At 47.2% G+C, this 17418-nt stretch overlaps 1 protein-coding gene across 15 annotated transcripts in view; it reads right to left on the bottom strand.

Moving 5' to 3' along the window:
• LOC118311348 (receptor-type tyrosine-protein phosphatase mu-like) overlaps positions 1-17418 on the bottom strand; it is a 150274-nt gene that overhangs the window by 67385 nt on the left and 65471 nt on the right. For all 15 annotated transcript variants that reach the window (XM_035635131.2, XM_035635130.2, XM_035635134.2 and 12 more), the window contains exons 8-9: positions 6135-6443; positions 4366-4475 (exon numbers count right to left, since the gene is read on the bottom strand). In XM_035635131.2, coding sequence (XP_035491024.2) covers positions 4366-4475; positions 6135-6443 — 419 coding nt within the window. The remainder of the gene's footprint in view (positions 1-4365; positions 4476-6134; positions 6444-17418) is intronic.

Genomic DNA, 17418 nt, shown 5'->3' with positions numbered 1-17418 from the left:
GTGAAATGAAGGATAAATTTAAAAAATAAAAGTAAAAATAAAATAAAAAACACTTTTCAAAACACTGCAAGCTACAAAGCGCTTCACGCAAGGCAGAAAATTGAAAAAAAAACCATCAGAACTTTCTTTATGAAAGAAGAAGTCCACAGATACTTGAAGTGTGAGGATTTACGAACGTTGAACCGCATTTCTAAAAGTTTTCCAAACTTTCGCCGACATGCCATTGTCGTCTCAGCAACACACTGGACCCGACAAGTGTCTGGCGTCCAAGTCATTTCTCTCTTAATGTAACTGGCAAAACAAATTGTAGTATTTAAATGCAATTTTCTAAGACACAGGTTTGCAAGAATCTGTATCCTCTCGGAACTACTAAGTAGAGGCAAATGCCACAAGGCGATATTTAAAAAGGCCATTTGTTCAGAAAAGAAGCTCTCCCTTCACGCGTGAGCTTCTGACTTTATGTCAACAAGGCATTTGCGAAAATTAGTGCGGTACAAAAGAGCCGTGGAAGTGGGGGCCCGCCCGTGGCAGCGAGGGGTTCGGATTGATCGGTAAAAGCTGAGGTGCACGGATTTCAAGCAAACCCGATGCAAGCTTGTGGTTTCGGGGAGTAGGGAAATACTCTTAATGCATTCCTTCTCCATTAATAAACACAGGGAGCTCTGGGGGGAAGCATTAAGGTGAGTGTTTTTGCTAATATCCATTTTGAATAACTCCGACGTCCCGCTCTAAGAAAATGCCTCTTCTCGTAAAAAGGAAAACCTCCATTATAATTCCAATTAAGAAACACAAAGGGAGTTTGGAGCACTGCATAATTTGTGTCCATCAAGTTCTGAAATGCTCCGATGCCTTCTCATTTAGCCTTTGTCTGTGAAATGAGTCCGCGATGCCAAATCCCATATCATAACAGTTCAGGGAGAGGAATTTTAAGTGACTTGTCAACACTGGGCACATGGACAGGTTTTTACAATTATAATGGAACTGACTGGGTAAAAAACCCCAAACGATTATTTGGGCAAATTAATTTGGACTTGGCTGTAACTATTACTTGACCAGATATATTAAGATTAAAAAAAATTTAAAAAATCACACTCGTTGACATTTTTCTTTTAATGTCTAATTTATGAAATGTTCATAAAATGTAAATGTCTGAATAATTCCCAGCGCTTTTACTGGTGAAATAAAGAAGAATACAAAATAACCATTGATGGAAAGTTCAGACTCTTCTCCTCGACTCTGTTTAACATTTTTATTTGCAGAAGAGTTTCAACCTTCTTGGGCCGAGCCCAATATTAATTATCTAAATTCAAATTGATTTGAATAGGCTGCGGGCTTGAGAGAAATAGCTGCTTTTAAAGGGAGACACAGTAAGAGTACTTGGAGTTTTCTGAAAACAAAATGGTTTTTTTCCGTCGTACTGTCAATGTCCCCACAAAGTATGCACAAGTTTTATGTGATAACAACAAATGCTACTTCAGTTTTAATTTGCGCTCCTACACATGGATGATGAACACGGAATAAATGAAAGAAGAGCTGCCGTAGACTCCTCTCGAGCTGCTGGCTCGCGTCTGTCTGAAAAGTAGTCAATTAAACGGCATTCACAGAGCTCGGTCAGAAAGGAGTGGAGCCGAGATCTCTTTGATATCAGGCCTTGTCGGGCGCATGTCACGTCGAGTCCTTTGATAGTGTCAATTCAAATTGAAGGTCCTGACTTATAAGAAGTAACTTCTGGGGGCAAAACCAGCAGAATACATCGTGGGCTGGTGCGTTCCTTTTACCAGAGAGGGGGGAGCTATCCGGAGCATGCAAGTTTAAAGGAGACATATTGTGCTTGTATTCAGGTTCATCATTTTTATTTGGGTTATTGCTTGCATAAAGGTTTAAATGCTGTAATTTCCAGAAAACACATCAGTTTCCCTCAGACTGTCCATTCCTGCAGCTCCTCTTCCCTGCCTCTGTCCGAAACGCTTGGTTTTAGCTCCTGTCTCTTTAAGGCCCCGCTTCCGATAAAGCCCAGTCTGTTCCGATTGGCCAGCTGGCCCACTCTGTTGTGATTGGTCGACCGCTTCCGGCGCATGCAGGAAGTGTCGGCCTCCGCTCTCCTTGCTGGGGGCGTGTCAGACTAGCAGCTGGTCGTGTCTTATGCGCTTCCGTAACATGGTGATATCACGATATCACGGAAGTATCGGCCAGACTACTGACGAGGCATTTTTAAAAACTTTTTGCAAAAAAAACTATATAAGACAGTAGAGGGAAAAAAAAGCATTATAAGTCTCCTTTAAGACACAATGTGAATATTAATACTCCATCTTATCCTCAAATCAAATGTGTGATTCGACAAAAACCTTAAAATGCTGTTTAACTGTATCCAGAAACAATGATTTATGGCTTATTTCAACTAGAACACGTTGGTTTATCGCTGAGGCTTTCTAGACGGATGCAGAGAGAAGTAATTGCTGCAGCATATGATGATAATACCCTCGCGTGGGTATTCTACAGAGTGGCGCCACACTTGCCTCAACATAAATATGAGTGAACTTGACAAAGCAGCAGTGCAAACCACGCCGTTCTCGCCGAAGTCTTTTTACGAAGTGTCCCATGAAATTTTTAAAAAGGTATACGACTGAAGCACGTTACTCTCAAAGTGACTGAGCGTCCGCTAAACCTACCAGCTTCATAGACACGGTTTCCCGGCACCTCTAAGTGCCAACGGACACAACGCGGCACTGCGCACACACTTGGATAAACAGGATGGTGCCGTGATTCTGACTTGAGCGCCCGGGCCTTGATTGAAATGCGCCTTGTGCCGCCGAGAGAATATCCATTTCATATCCCATTCACCTCAGTCACCTGGTGTCACGGCAGCAGATGGAGCAACGCGTTGCACCCGCGTTTACCATCCAATCTGCTCTCCCCTGTATGAGCAGCGCGGCCCTGTCAATGATTGCTAACCTAGTCAAAATACCAAGCGTGAGCAAATGGCGACAAGAGGGAGAATCAACAGAGGAGAATCAATCTGTGGGATAGGCTGCAGGATTACTTCCACCTTAGCTGGTTAAGATCAATGTGTGTGTGTGTGTGTGTGTGTGTATATATATTTATTACGTGTGGAGACTGTTTCTATTATTCAAGCGTCAATGCAGCTCCCCAGACAAGGCTGACAGGGTTGTATGGAGCCTTATGTCAACATTTGCTGAATGGCGATATGTGTTTGAGGTGTGTTACAGAGAATGTGGGGTTTTTTGGAGGTTTTTTTAGAGGTCGCACGTGTCGAGAGGACAGAAGATGACAGCGGCTTGCAGTTCATTCTTTCCAGGTGAAACACCAGTGAATTCCATGGAGGCTAAATGAAAATTAAAAAAAAAGAAGCTTATTGTGACAACTCTGACTCCAGAGAACCGAAATCACACGAGGTCCTTCCACAAGTACAACTTGGATGTAACGTGAACGGGCTTCAGTCGAAGCCTGGTTTAAACACTCAGGATTGATCAGACTGCATGAAAACATAGATTACAGAGACATTATTCAAATTAAAAAGATGCTGACACATGACACAGATGGTGCTTATATATGGCCACATAGATGTTAATATTTAGCATTCATTAAAAGGACTACCAGCCTACAGAAATGCTCACGGCTTGTGAGAACTAAGTGATTTTGCACAGTCGGATTCAAATCGAGACAATGAATTAATTTTTATTTATTTATTTTTATTAAAGGTGGTGAAATTTAGCTAATGCCCAAGGATTGAATGTGAACATAGAGGCCACTTAATCCTACCTACCTATCGATGTAATGAATGCAACTTGTAGATCAAGATGATTAATAAATCGATAAATAAATAGTTTACATAGTTATTTTGAAAGGCTGCACAGGAAGAAATCTGAAAGGGTCCGTCTCTTCTAGTCCGGAAATAAGATTTTGGTGAAAGTAAACATGACAACTGTTCTGACCAGGTCTTGGTTTCCATGGTATCTTAGTTCAACCATGCTGGAGTGAACCTGGTTTGATTTATAATCTCACTGTATGATATCCCTTTGTGACTTGGGCCGTCCAAAAAACTGGTAGATGCAAAAAAAAAAGAAGGAAAAAAAAGAAAAAAAAAATCCCAAGCCTTAGCTCAAGAAAACAAAGTGATTCGCATGATAAACAAACAAAAAAAAAAAAATCAATTTCAACATTTCTCTGGAAGCTCTGTCTGCCCATCACACTGGAAAAAAAAAAAGGACTGCACAAAATCCACTGAGAGGTGAAGGAGGAGGAGGAGGAGGAAAAGGGCCTAATGCCGGAAGTAAGTCTGTTTACCAACTGGGAAGGGTGGTGATCAATATCCCCTACACGTCACTAAGCGCGGTGCATGTGTACCTCGAACTGAGTGATGATCCCGTAGGTCTGCGCTGGTTCCCTCCACTTCAGGACGATCTTCTCCTCGTAGGCGCTGCCCTGGATGGAGTCCAGAGGAACGGCCCCCGGCACTGCGGGAAAAGGACCACAAACACACTTGCTCCTCAAAATTTTTAAAGGTGGAAACGCGTTCATCGCAAAAGTCTGAACAGGGATATGCTGATATTTTTTTCTTCCATCCTCTGTCTGTCAAGTCATAATTCCTACTTACAAGCTTTGCTCTGTTCTATCATGCTTCACCTCGCACAGCAGCTTATGCTGATGTGCAATCAAATGACAAGTAAAATAGCGTTTCAAGCACCTATGGTAAACAGACATGAGCCAAAGTCAAACGCATCTCCATAGGAATCCATGAGGTTATTTAAAGCCATTGTTGCAGAAAAACCCGACGTGAAAACAGTCGTTTTTCTTTGTTTTGTTTTTTTTACAGCGAAACCCGAAACACTTTCCACGCAGATCAAAATGTGTTCCAAGGAGGAACTAGCAGCCTCGCGGGAATAGTGGGAATGTGAATCTTTTCCGCACTGTTTACTTGTACGGAGGTACTGCCACAGCGGCGTGGTCCTTTAACCCCTCATGCGAATTGCTTTCATTCCGTCACCGACAACGGAGCGACGTGGATGTGTCTTTTAAGAGTCGAGCTACACCGCGTCTGTGCGACTCCTCCCGCGGGACGCTAGGCACACAGATCCGCAGACAAACACGCGGAAGTACACGAGCGGTCGGATTGGTGAGAAACATCTTTGCCACTTTCAAAGTCTTCCAACCCGAGATTATCTGAGCCCGACATGACAAGACTCCCCTTTTTCGTCAGCTGTGCCTGTTTGTTATGTGGCGGCCGGGGGTTCCTTGAGACTCCTATTGAGTTCATTTCCTGTGTCTGCTGAGGCAACACGGAAGACGTTTCATCTTTGAGGAGGTGAAACACCTATACAACACAGACGCTTGCTGCCTGACTCCTGTGCCCTGCTGAAAAAACAGATCTGGAAAATCCCAAACTGAATTTTGATCACGTTGATAAGAAAAGAAAATGACAGTTTGTTAGTATGCATGATTTTTTTTTGTCTTCTTTTTCTTCTCAATCCTCCTCTAAACAGTCTCAGCAGTCAAAGAGGCCTCTCTTGATTTCCCATTTGATTGTGAAGCTTTATATCATCAATACGGCATCATAACAGATCGTACGATCATATTCCTTTGAGCTTGATATGTAATACATGGTTATGATACGTTGTAATGTAATGCAGATTACATTTGTCAAGTGTCAACTGTGACACCTCCAATCAGCATCCATGTCTGAACAGCAATTGGTGTTACTGTAATTGATAATAATTAGAGAAATGAATAAACGTGTGTAGTTTAATATAAAGCATTTATCATTTGTTATGAACATGTCACAAATCCTTTATAGGTGATTCAAAATATTCATAAACAGGTTGGAAACTAGCACAAAATTATCAGTAACGGATGGTTTATATTTTCTTATGAACAGCTCAATGCTTAATGTGAAGGTAAACATGTATTGTAGAAAATTACATTTTTCCGCAATTTAATATTTTCAATATAGTAGTTTTCGTTTGGTTATGTGAATGTGGGGTTGGCTGGTTGTGTTTCACTTTGTAATTCATCTATTTATTCTATTCAAGAGATCCAATTTAAGCTTAAGAGTACGTAAACCTCGAGTTATTTTTTTTAGAAGAGCCGCACACGGAGCAACCCTCCATCGCACTCACCGTCCTCATCCGTCTGGACCTCCAGCTCGCCGCTCTCCTTCACGCCCTCCGGATTGCGGAGCACCATCTTGACACTGAGGTTGGTGAAGGGCGTCAGGTTGTGGATGGTGTGCTGGGGGTCGCGGCTCTGGGTGTCGTAGCACACCTCCTCCCGGGTCTCCTCCTTGCCGGCCACCCTGGAGCGGTACTGGACGGTCAGGTTGTAGCTGTGGCAGCGGGTCACGTTGTAGCCCAGCGGCTCCCAGCGCACGGTCACCTGCTTGGACTGGATGTCCACCACTTGCAACTTGCGCGGGCCGTGCATGGGCTCTGGCGGGGCGGACGGAGAGGGAGGAGAGAGAGGAGCGTGAGCGCACATCGGGGTAATCAATTAGGCTGCAGGAAATGGCAGGTAGTACAAGATAGTTTCAATAAAATCCTGAAAATGACTAAGGTCTATGCCAGGGCACAGAGAAGGCGCTGCTCCTTGTAGGTCAAATAAAGTATCCCCCCCCCCAATACTCTTTATTCATATTGCAACACTTTTTTCCTCCGTTTGGAGTTCATATTTCCAGGAATATATTCTTCCAGAATTTCAAAGCCGCTGCCTGACGCCGAGCTTTGCCACCGAGCTTTGCCACCTCCCGCCACCGTCGCTAACGCGGCCTAAAGGCGGCAGCGCGCACCGAGACACCGCGGGTCTGTCGGTGGGAAACCCCTCAGTGGTGTGGGGGGGGGGGGCATCATCCCTTCACAGTGCAACCGTTTCCTTTGCTCCCTCTTCCATGTCCTCGGCTTTTTCCTCGCTCGCTTCTCCCATCTCGCCCGGTGGCGGTCAGCTATTAGCGCCACACTGATACAGAGTCAGTCGGCCTGTCAATCCGGGCAGGACACGACCCCCACTGCCATCCTATCACCTCTAATCACACACACTGTGTCTCCTTGCCATTTCTCTTCCACTTTCTCCATTTACTCCCTCCATCTCTCTCTCTCTCTCTCTGTGTTCCCTGTCTCCATTTCCTCCCTCTGTCCATCTCTGACTGTGGCTCCCCCATTTCTATTTCTCGCTCTATCTCTCCCTTTGTCCTCTGTCTGCTTGCCCCCCCCCCCCCCCCCAAGTCTACTTTCCCCTCTCCCTCTCCTTTCCTACGGGAGGAAAACAGCCCAAGCACAAGGTAATGGGATCAATTTCCATTCCAGGTTAAATTCGCAGTCCATTTCTCTGGAACTTAACACTTTACCACCTATTAGGAAGAGCCAGGGCTCAATTTCCCCCGTTCCCCAGGAGACACAGTCCGGCAATTTCAGGGGCAGCCACGGCGGCCATGTTTAACATTCTGGAGGTGCGCGGGGCGGGGAGACCGGCCTGGAGCTGCGGCATGCGCTGTTCATTTTTCTACAGACTGTGCAAAGGACATGACCAACACCAAAGCACAAATCTGCAAACAACACCGCTGGCAACCTGGAATGTGACGCCCCTAAATTCCCTCCGTCATCTCCCCACGTCCGCCTGCTGAAACTCGATGACCAAGGTTTCATGGTGAATCCTTCACGCAATCAACACGCAATGATACGAGATGGAATTCAGCAATGCTCCGAGACCGACTGACGAGGGGGAGAAATTAGGTCACGACTTGTGACATGACGGAAGCTCGCACGAGTTAGGGAGGATGCCGCAAGAGGGGGAACAGTGGAAGAGAGAGAGAAACAACAGACACCTGCTAGTTGAATGAAAGATGGATCCCTTTTAGATTTCACAAGGAGGAACAACACGCGTGATCTCTCCTGCTCTTCGATAAAGCAGACGAAGTAACATTAAATGGGCCTGAAAGAGGAAGAGCTGTTGAAAATGGATGTGGGGAAACGAATGGCAATTAGCTTTTTGTTCAAGAAGGATTTGTCAGTGTAGAGGCAACACATCCTTGACAGAGAGCATGTGTCATTCAGCTTTTACCACAACTCAAACAATAAGGGATATATATATATATTGTTTTTTGACTGAGAAGCAGGTGTTATGGCTTGCAAATATAGAATATAATACTGCAATTATTGTCAAAATGTCATCACTGGTGGCGACGTGAACTTTCAAAGTGATAAGCTGTTGTGTCCCATACTAGAAAATAAGTAACCAAGCTCCACAAATTATATGTTTACATTTGATAATTCACAAAGTAGTCCACCATTTTGATCAAATTTAATCAGGGCAACAAAAAAAAAGAAAGAAGAGAGATTCTAACACAGAACTGAGAAGAAATTGGTTGAGGGGGAAAAAAGGCCTTTTCACATGGGTTGAAATGCTGGGAAAAGTCATCCAGAAAATAGAAGTTTAAACCCCTTTATTTGCGGAACTATCTGTTGGCCGCACTCCGTAAGCAACGGTTACACTAAAAGCCCAGAGAATTGCAGGGTGGCCAGGCACAGAAATCAAATTAAACCAGATGCTCTCAAACTGACAAATGCACCAAAGTGTGAATCTCAAGCAGACGTGCATGGGCAGCTAGGAAGGGGGGGGGGGGGGGGGTCTCGCTTCCGGAAGACGCGTTCAAGAGGAATGTCACACTCTCCACGCTCCGTCTTTGTGGAGCATCACAGATCCACGAGTCCGCCACACCGCCGAGTTCGGGCCAGAGGAGAGATGCCAATGCGATGCGCTCCTGGGAATCGAAAATTGCGTGGAGGCGCGCCAAATAGAGAAAAAGGATAAACTCAATAGGAGAAGGCCAGTATTTATTCATATACTGTATCAATTCATATTAGTCATTTGTTGGCATGTGGGGAGAACGTTACACATATTTTGCTGGTATGCCAACGGTGATAGTAAGTGTACAATAAAGGAATATTGGCCATTTAGGAAACAGCTCTTATGACTATTCTATAGCGTCTCCCTGGAGTTTTGTGGAGAAAAGGCTAATTGTTTGTTGCCCCATTGGCTCCCTGCGGTGCAAATGCCAGCTGTCTGAGGGAGGCAGTAAAAATGTGAGGATCTGTGGCCGACGTCCAATCACAACTTGTACCCCATGACTCAGAATGACATCATCTGTTTGCATGAACAACAAGGTGTCTCATCCATTACAGAGCCCGGTTGTGGTTGACTTTGAAGACAGAGGAAAGGGAACGGAGAAAGAAAAACACCCTGCACCATCCTCCGGCCACCTAATCCTGAAAAGAGCCGTTCGTGAAGAATGTCTGATATCCCCTTAAAAAAAATATTCCTCCCGTGCATAGATGGAGGCTTTGCAGCCATTTTCCAAATTCGGTCCGTACGCTGGCCCGGGAATGACAGCTGATGAGATGAGCCTATTACCCCAGTCTACTGTGACTGCTTAGGTTTTATTGACCGAGCAGTAAGAAGCTCAGCATCAAAAGCACCGGCACAAATCACGACAAGTAATAACAGGGCTATGTCTAGGAATCCTGGAGCATTTGTTTGGTTTGTTTTACAATGCTCACAAGCAATCAGACACTCAGGGCGACATTGGGGGTGAAAGTACAGAAAATATGATTGTAATATCTCTCCGGTATGGCAGATATGTCTCGTGGAACAGAGTTATAATAATGGCTATGAAAGCACCCCTCGGAGCAGGAAATTACCGAGGTCTATCTTACGCTGGGGCAAACAGAATGAGCCCCAGTGAGAGCGAGATTGGTATTCCAAGCGGTGGACAAATCATCACCTGCCCCACACTCGCCGACGTAATTGAATAATTTGAATTTGACATTTACATTGAACTATTACTGATTTCTTTCTTTTTTTTTTGTCATTACAGCGTGACATTTAAATAATGTTTTTAGAAATTACCGGCACATTATTGCCTCTTGTTAATTTGAAGGGGGGGGGGGGGGGGGGGGGGTCGGACACAGAAGTGATTACATGATTTCCCAAAACATGAACCAAAAAAACAAAAAACAACAACAAATAAGCGCATGTTGCAGCCGTCTGTCCTAGAGGGGGCTTCAAATGGTGCACTTAGCCCTTGGATAGAACGAGACATTAGTCCTGGATGAAAGGAAACAAATTGGGCATGTCCGGAGCACAGCCACTTTGCTGCGAGACAAGTGTGTGTGCGTTTCCGTGTGTGTTTCCTCTGAAGTGTTTACGCTTTCGCGCGGGCGAAGGAGTGCGTGCGTGCGTGTGTGCGTGCACACAGCAGCACACGTCTGGTTCCGCAGCATCTCGCTGGCTACATGTACAGAAGAACAATTTACTTATCAGATTTTCCTCAGGCTCCGCAGCGTACGAGCCACTCGGAAGAGCCGGGATCTTTATCAGATCCACATCGATTGGGGGCAGAGAAGACCGGCGCTGGCACAGACTTCCATCTACCTGCTCAGCAAACAGAACCAGGAGGGCGGGTGGGGGGACTACTTCCCCAGTGATTAGAAACCCCCAAGCAAGGCAGAGCCTAGTTGCTATCTCATCAAAATGAAACGATGCCCAGGTTGAGGAGGAGGAGGAGGAGGAGGAGGAGGAGGAGGAGGGGAGCCTTGTTGTTTCAGAGATGAAAAAAGGAGAAATGCTCGACTTTCACAGGATGGCATGTAGGCTGTCGGATTCCTCGGTGGAGAATGTCAGCCGGGACTCGTCACACACACACACACACACACACACACACCCACACACACACACACACACACACACACACACACACACACACACACACACCCACACCCACACCCACACACACACACACACACACACCCACACCCACACCCACATACAGGTGCCGCTGTCGAAGACAGTACCCAAACAGCACGACTACAAATCGTTGGTCGGAGGCCTGTTTTCATGCAAAGTGCTCCATTCTCGGCAGTGCGGCCCGGCGCCGCCGTCACTTATCTCTCCGTTGTTGTATGATTTTGCGCCCTGTTCTGTTTGTGCTGGGCGGCCGGGGAGGCTGCGAACACATTTGTTTGCCTCTTTGTATTACATCTCAGCGATAGCACTGAGGCATTTGAGGTAATGACATGGGTTTTACACTTAGGAAATCATTTTCATATCCCGCAGAAGCGAGCGGTAATAATAGCTTTTGATAACCGACAATCAAAGCTCCATCACCCTCCTAGAGTGCTCCTCTGCACAATCCTCTGGAGGATGGCAAAGAGAGGAGAGGGGGGAGGGGGTTAAGAGGGAACGACGGAGGGAGTCAGGAGTGTGGGTGGATGGGTGGGCGGGTCCGATTGGAGGAGAGAAAGCCGAGACACGAGAAGGGGAGGATGGAGGTGCCAAAGTTTTCGTTGCCATCGAATGCAACAAGTCCAACTAGGCCGGGGGGGTTGACGCGTTTACACGCGATATAAATGATTGCACAAGAAGGCGCCGCACATGGAGCTCTCGTGTTCCACCATCACCCTCTGTTCCCATTACAAATTCGGAGACAAATGCCCACCAGCTCGACACACACACACACACACACACACACACACACACACACACACACACACACACACACACACACACACACACACACACACACACACACACACACACACACACACACACACACACACACACACACACACACACACACACACACACACACACACACACACACACACACACACAGAGGCAGGCAGGCACTTTGCCCATACACCTTGGAGGCGTGGATAATCACAAGGATTTATTGTTTATTGAATGGCGGTGGTCGCTCCTCACTCTATCAAGTCCGTCTATATAGGCCTCGTGATAAATGGGACTGCCACGACAGGTGAGGGTGCGGGGCGGTGGGATCGAATTGAAACCCTCGGAATGAGCCCCGGTGCTGGACCGGGCCCGGGCTGCCACCTCGTCTGATGAAGCCCCCCGGAGCTGCGGGAGTGGAGATGAATGGGTGAACGCCTAACTTCTCACGGCACCGAATGTAAAAAGGGAGAGCAAAAGGGCACGAGGAAAAATGTACCAGCACGGGAGGATGATGCACGACGAGACTCAAGACCGTCAAGTCATACGAGTCAGTGCTCGTCTTTGTCCATGATGGACCACCCTCAGCTGCCCGATGAAGCCAAATAACAACAAAGTTTATCACTGATTGTGTGCAATCGTATGGAGCTAAAAATCTCATTTGCGACATTTCCCCATCATTTTTTTTCTCAAAATGGGTTCATCATCACATTTATGCTCAATGGATATTTTGAGAAATGCTCATTAATTTAAGAGTGGCAGGCGGTCACAGCAGTAATGCTGCATGCGGGTTCCTGTTTGACGGATTTGTGACGCTGAGAATAACGGGTGCAACTTTGAGACAGAAACAGTGCTAAGGGGTGTATGATAATGTACACACCTTGTTTGTGTCTGGTTGGGGAGTTTAATTGCATTCATTTCCACCTTCCGCTGTCAATGTTTCATAAGAGCAAAAAGTGCCAGCCCAGAAATATACTTGCACAAATCAGGTGGGGTTCAAACACAGAACTTAGTAGCTACTGCTATCTATACATATATAGTATATTTGTAATGAATCGGCATTTGAATCATGAATTAATAATGGTCACTTGCTCAGCATGGCAGTAATTATAAAGCCCACTAAAGCGTAAACGGGTTCTACAGCTTCTTCATCATGATGGTACAAATGTGAAGCCCTTGAGGTGATGCTGCCATCGCTAAAGACTTTTCTACATGAACCTCTGTTGGCTTTGCCTCAAATACCGAGCACGTGCAGTTGCAAATCGTAAAAATAAGGTGCACTTGTTGGTCGCAGTATCCAGAAATAAGATCGAAGAAATCAAATGGGAAAGGTAATTAATGAACCAATAAATGACAGCGGGTAAAATGTCAGCAGGCAGCCTTTTCTATCACCGACTGTTAAGAGGGACGAATAAGCACAAACCTATAGCGAGTTTGTCTCGGGGGGGCAAGGGAAGTGCAAGTCCACCGACCAGATGAAAACAAATGGACCGACAGTTCATCGGAGGAGCGGGGGCAGGAAGGGGTGGAACTGGTTAAATCAATCTTTCATTCCGTTCCCACCAATATGCTGTGTGGTGATTGGGGTCAGAGTGACGGGTGGAACCGACCTCACCCCCCCTCCTCCTCCCCCCCCTCCCTCCTCTCACACACACACACACACACACACACACCTCCACTGTCAGACCAGGCTTTGTCTTGTTACGTTCAGCCTTTCCGGGGGACGTGCCTGTGGCCAGGGCTTATAAACGGGGAAGATCACAAGCCCCTCGTTCACCGGCGGGGACACAATCTCCGCAGGAGCGGTGGGAGGTTACCACGGTGATTCTTCAACCCCGCCGCTCCCCAGATGGCCCCGAGTGGCATTGTCATTTATCGCGCCCCCCCCCCCCCCCCCCCCCAAAAAGAAAAAGAAAAAAAGAAACCAACCCTGCATGTGTCGCACTCGACTCAGGGTGTTACCTGGAGTGTAAATCAAAGTGGGGCGCTTGACTTTGTGAAATGGTCGCCGTGTTGTCCTGAGCCACCTACTTGGGAGATATATGGGATCGAAGATCCCGCGATCTCGGCGTGGGGGACACGGGGAATAAATCGCAGCCTTCCTGACATTCCTGTCCTTTAGCCATGGGGGGGGACGGGGACGCGGCAAATGTTCTGGAGTCAGAGTTATAACACTAGACGGAATGAGTGCTTCCTGGACGCCTGGCAAAGGGGGAATGGGACATCTATAATTCAGCAAAGGGACGGAGAAAATCTGTGACAGAAATTGCAGCAGATAGACCATGAATAATTAATCACGGAGAATAGAAACATTTAAAGACCTTGAGAAGCATTTCAGTCCAAATTTCGAAAAAACAGCAGAAAAATTAAAAAAAAAGTTATCTCGCCAGGCCCGAATAAACTACCGCTATTTATCATTCTCTGGAGGCTCAAGAGCCGCGGATACAAACAACCTCAGTGATAACTGTTTGTGAGGAGCTGAAGGAGGAAGCACGGGAATAAGAGGAGACTGCGTTTACGCGGATGTCACCAGAGTATTGTTTGGGCACATCTGCTCTCGGAGTCTCAATGTCTTTGTGCTTGGCGAACGGACGGATGGAGTGATGGAGATGAGGCAAATAATAATAATAATGGAAAAAAAAAAAAAGTATAAATTCAGAGTCTCGCTCACTCCGCCTGTCTTTCTCCTCTCCTTTTTTTTTGAAGATGTGTCCTTCAGGAGAACACAATTTGCCTTTTGCGGAGCCAATATCATAGAACACAATTTGCCATTCTACTTCAAACTGCATGTGATAGGAAAAAAGATTCTTATTGTGGTCCTCCTCTAACCTTCCCCGCACACCACAAACTCAATCTACCTTGTTTTCTCTGACTGACAATAGAACACAAATTCAATGGGCCTCAAACCAAGGCTTTTCATTTTCCTTGCCACGGGCAATATAGAAACTCCATAGGTCACATGACTGCCAGCCTTTGTTGCGCGACCGAGCCGACCAATGTTATCGGAGACGGTGAGGTGAAGGGGTGAAGTTCTATTCAGGCCTCAAGGCGACAATAGCATTAATTAGACACATCGAACCTTTGCGAACCATTTCCGTTCCTTTTTAGAACCAGGCAGACGGACGGATGGGCTCAATCTCAGCCCTTGGAGGAAATGAAGAAAAACAAAGCTAGAGGCTTTTATTCTGCACTTGTCAAAGTCGTGTCTGACTGTCGGACAATGGCAGAAAGACGGAAGCGCATTAACTTACATGAATCAGTCTCACCAAGTGCTCATCAAATTTAGAAGGCTCAAAAGAGGAGATGGGTGAAATATTTCAATGGGCCGTGAATGCCTTGTATGATTTTCATCATTATGGCCACAATGCTCACGTAACAGCGTCAACATTTCTTTTATTTTTTTTTTCAGCCCTCACGAACATTTCAAGGTCGATGATGATGGAAATGATTGTACTTCTCAGATACAATTTCTCTGGACAATTCAGATCAACACGGGAGCAACGCTTTAATAACACATCTAATATAGGTTGTCTTTTTTACAGTACAGCATTTCCAAACTGTGCTGCTATGGTTAATCAATCTGATGGAAACTAGTTGTGGTTGCAAGGAGAAAAAAAAGAAGAAAACGCTCTCTCTCAGCCATGAACCATAGAGCAAGACAAGACACTACAGAGTGGTGATGGTGACACGTAAACTGGGTTTGGACTGAGTTTTTGGTCGATAGTAGCTGAGCTCGTCATGATGGCATTTGTTGAGGAATATCGTATCTATATATTCCAAAGAAACAGAGACAACTGTGACCTTATTGCTTAAATCGTTTGCCTTCAACGCGGCTTTCAACGCAACACACTGTCGCGCTATTTATTCACGCTCGTCCACAAGAGTGTCGCGCCCCGGCGCCAATGTCGCCGAGACTGGCGACCGACTGCAACGCCGGTCCCATTTCCGCGTTGCCAGACAGCGGCATCCAGCTCGTCTGCACGAAGCCAGACCTGGTCTTTCACAAATCGAGCAGGAGGCCGAATGCAAAACAAGCAACCTTGGTGTGTGGCGGGAACATAATTGGGCAGCTCCTCCCTACGCTCCACTGCTGAAAAAACGGCCCCCCGTTTAAAAAAACCACACGAGGGGCTGATGCCCTGATTAACGCCGGCTCCCTCGTGCCTAGCAGCGCTCGGCGCAACAGAATGGCGGAGTCAAAGCAAACAGACGAGGCTACGCCCACGTGGTCGCCAGAGCGCAGATGGACACAACTTATAGACGGAGATGCGGAGCTGGCACGGGGCTGGGGCCCGAGCAGGTGTTTGGACGCCGCGTGGACATCGTGTACTGCCATTTTTAAAACGCGCCCGGAGAGCCAGTGGGACAGCAAAGGCCACGCGGTGGAGATGAGGCGGGACAAACTGTTCCCCCGGCCATGGAAAAAGAGTGTGAAATGAACTCTGTTGTCTTTGAGGCACACACCACGTGCGGGCCGGTCATTGGCGCAGTCAACTTCTGAAGGTCCAATCAAATGGATTTAGACACTGTCAAAATGGCCGTCACACGCTGATGTGGGCTCGATAGACAAACTTTGGGAACAACTGAAACAACATGTGTTGCCTAGGGACGGAGTGCTGCTGCTGAAAAAAAAAAGGACGAAAAAAAAAGGAAATTCAATGTGTCAGTGTTTGTCTCAACCTAAAGCGGATTATGAAGAAAAATCTCCCACAGATTCTTTTTTTCCACACGGATCCGAAACGCGCGTCAGACTGCAGAGGAGCAGCTGTGCAGCAGTCTTGCCTGTCCGCCCTCCGCGGGCTGGAAATGGTTTCTCTGCGTGAGGTGGACTCTCAGCGGCGTTGCCGGAAAAAAATGCGGAGCACCCCGCTGAGATCCTCGGGCGTCACCTGATTACGTGGTGTCTTCCTTTGAGAAGGCACTTGCCGGGCGCGGAGGAATCTGAGGTGGTAAACAACTGCACGCGCACACGAATTTCTCATGCAAGGGGTGGGGGGGGGCCCACAGCTACCGATCGCCCGCTGCTCCTTCAGCTCGAGCTCGGAAAAAAAAGTCACTATGTCCGGCACGAGAGGCGGGAAAAAGAAGACACAAATTGTGGGAAGTCGTGGAAATTCCACACGAGGACACGCGAGAGGCGGAGCGATGTCTCACTCCTTCCGCGTAAAAACCGTCGAAAAACCCACAAACAACCCCCGAAAGCAATCACAGGGCTGCGGACAAGACATCCTTTTGATGCTCACCGGCGCTCCGTGGGACAGAAAAAACCTTTCAAGGCTACCCCCGTCTTCCGCCCGCTCCGGAGCTGAATTGGCGGCGTCCTCGCATTATAGATTTCCCCTTTTTTTCTTTTTTTGTTCTTCCTTTCTTTTTTTTTTTTTTTTTAAGGAGATTGAATTAAAACGTCCTTTGTCGTCGGAAACATTGCTCGGTTTGTGAAGTGACCAAGGCATGGCCATGAATAATTACGCCGGAGACGGTGCTCTAAAGTGGCCACAGATTTTCATTAGCGCCTCCAGACAGCGGTGCGGGGGGGGGGGGGGGGGGGGGGCGGCGAGTCTCCGGGCCTCGTCTGTATCAACAGTGATGTATCACACAGCCCTGTGAGTCTCGGCCGTTCAATTAGGAGCTCTGCCGAGGCGCCCGGCCTGTCGGAGGGGAAGACGAGCGGACAGGATCAAGAGCCGCTTCCTCAAACACACTTCAGGGGCCGGGGCCATCCGTCTCCCCGACTGTGGCCGGGCAGGGTGGCGAAGGGGCAGGACCCCCACAGAGGCGGGGCCTGGCTCAGAGGGCCGCACAGGCAGGGCCATTCATTCCCATCAGCCGGCGGACTCAGGATGAAAAAGCCGCGACCTTCACAGTGGGAAGTCGGGGTCGCACCGTGGGCAGGGGGGGGAGAGAATC

This window comes from Scophthalmus maximus, chromosome 5 (assembly GCF_022379125.1).
Source record: "Scophthalmus maximus strain ysfricsl-2021 chromosome 5, ASM2237912v1, whole genome shotgun sequence".
Classification (NCBI taxonomy): domain Eukaryota; kingdom Metazoa; phylum Chordata; class Actinopteri; order Pleuronectiformes; family Scophthalmidae; genus Scophthalmus; species Scophthalmus maximus.
Note: the sequence above shows the minus strand (reverse complement) of the source record. Positions and strands in the feature narration are given on the sequence as shown.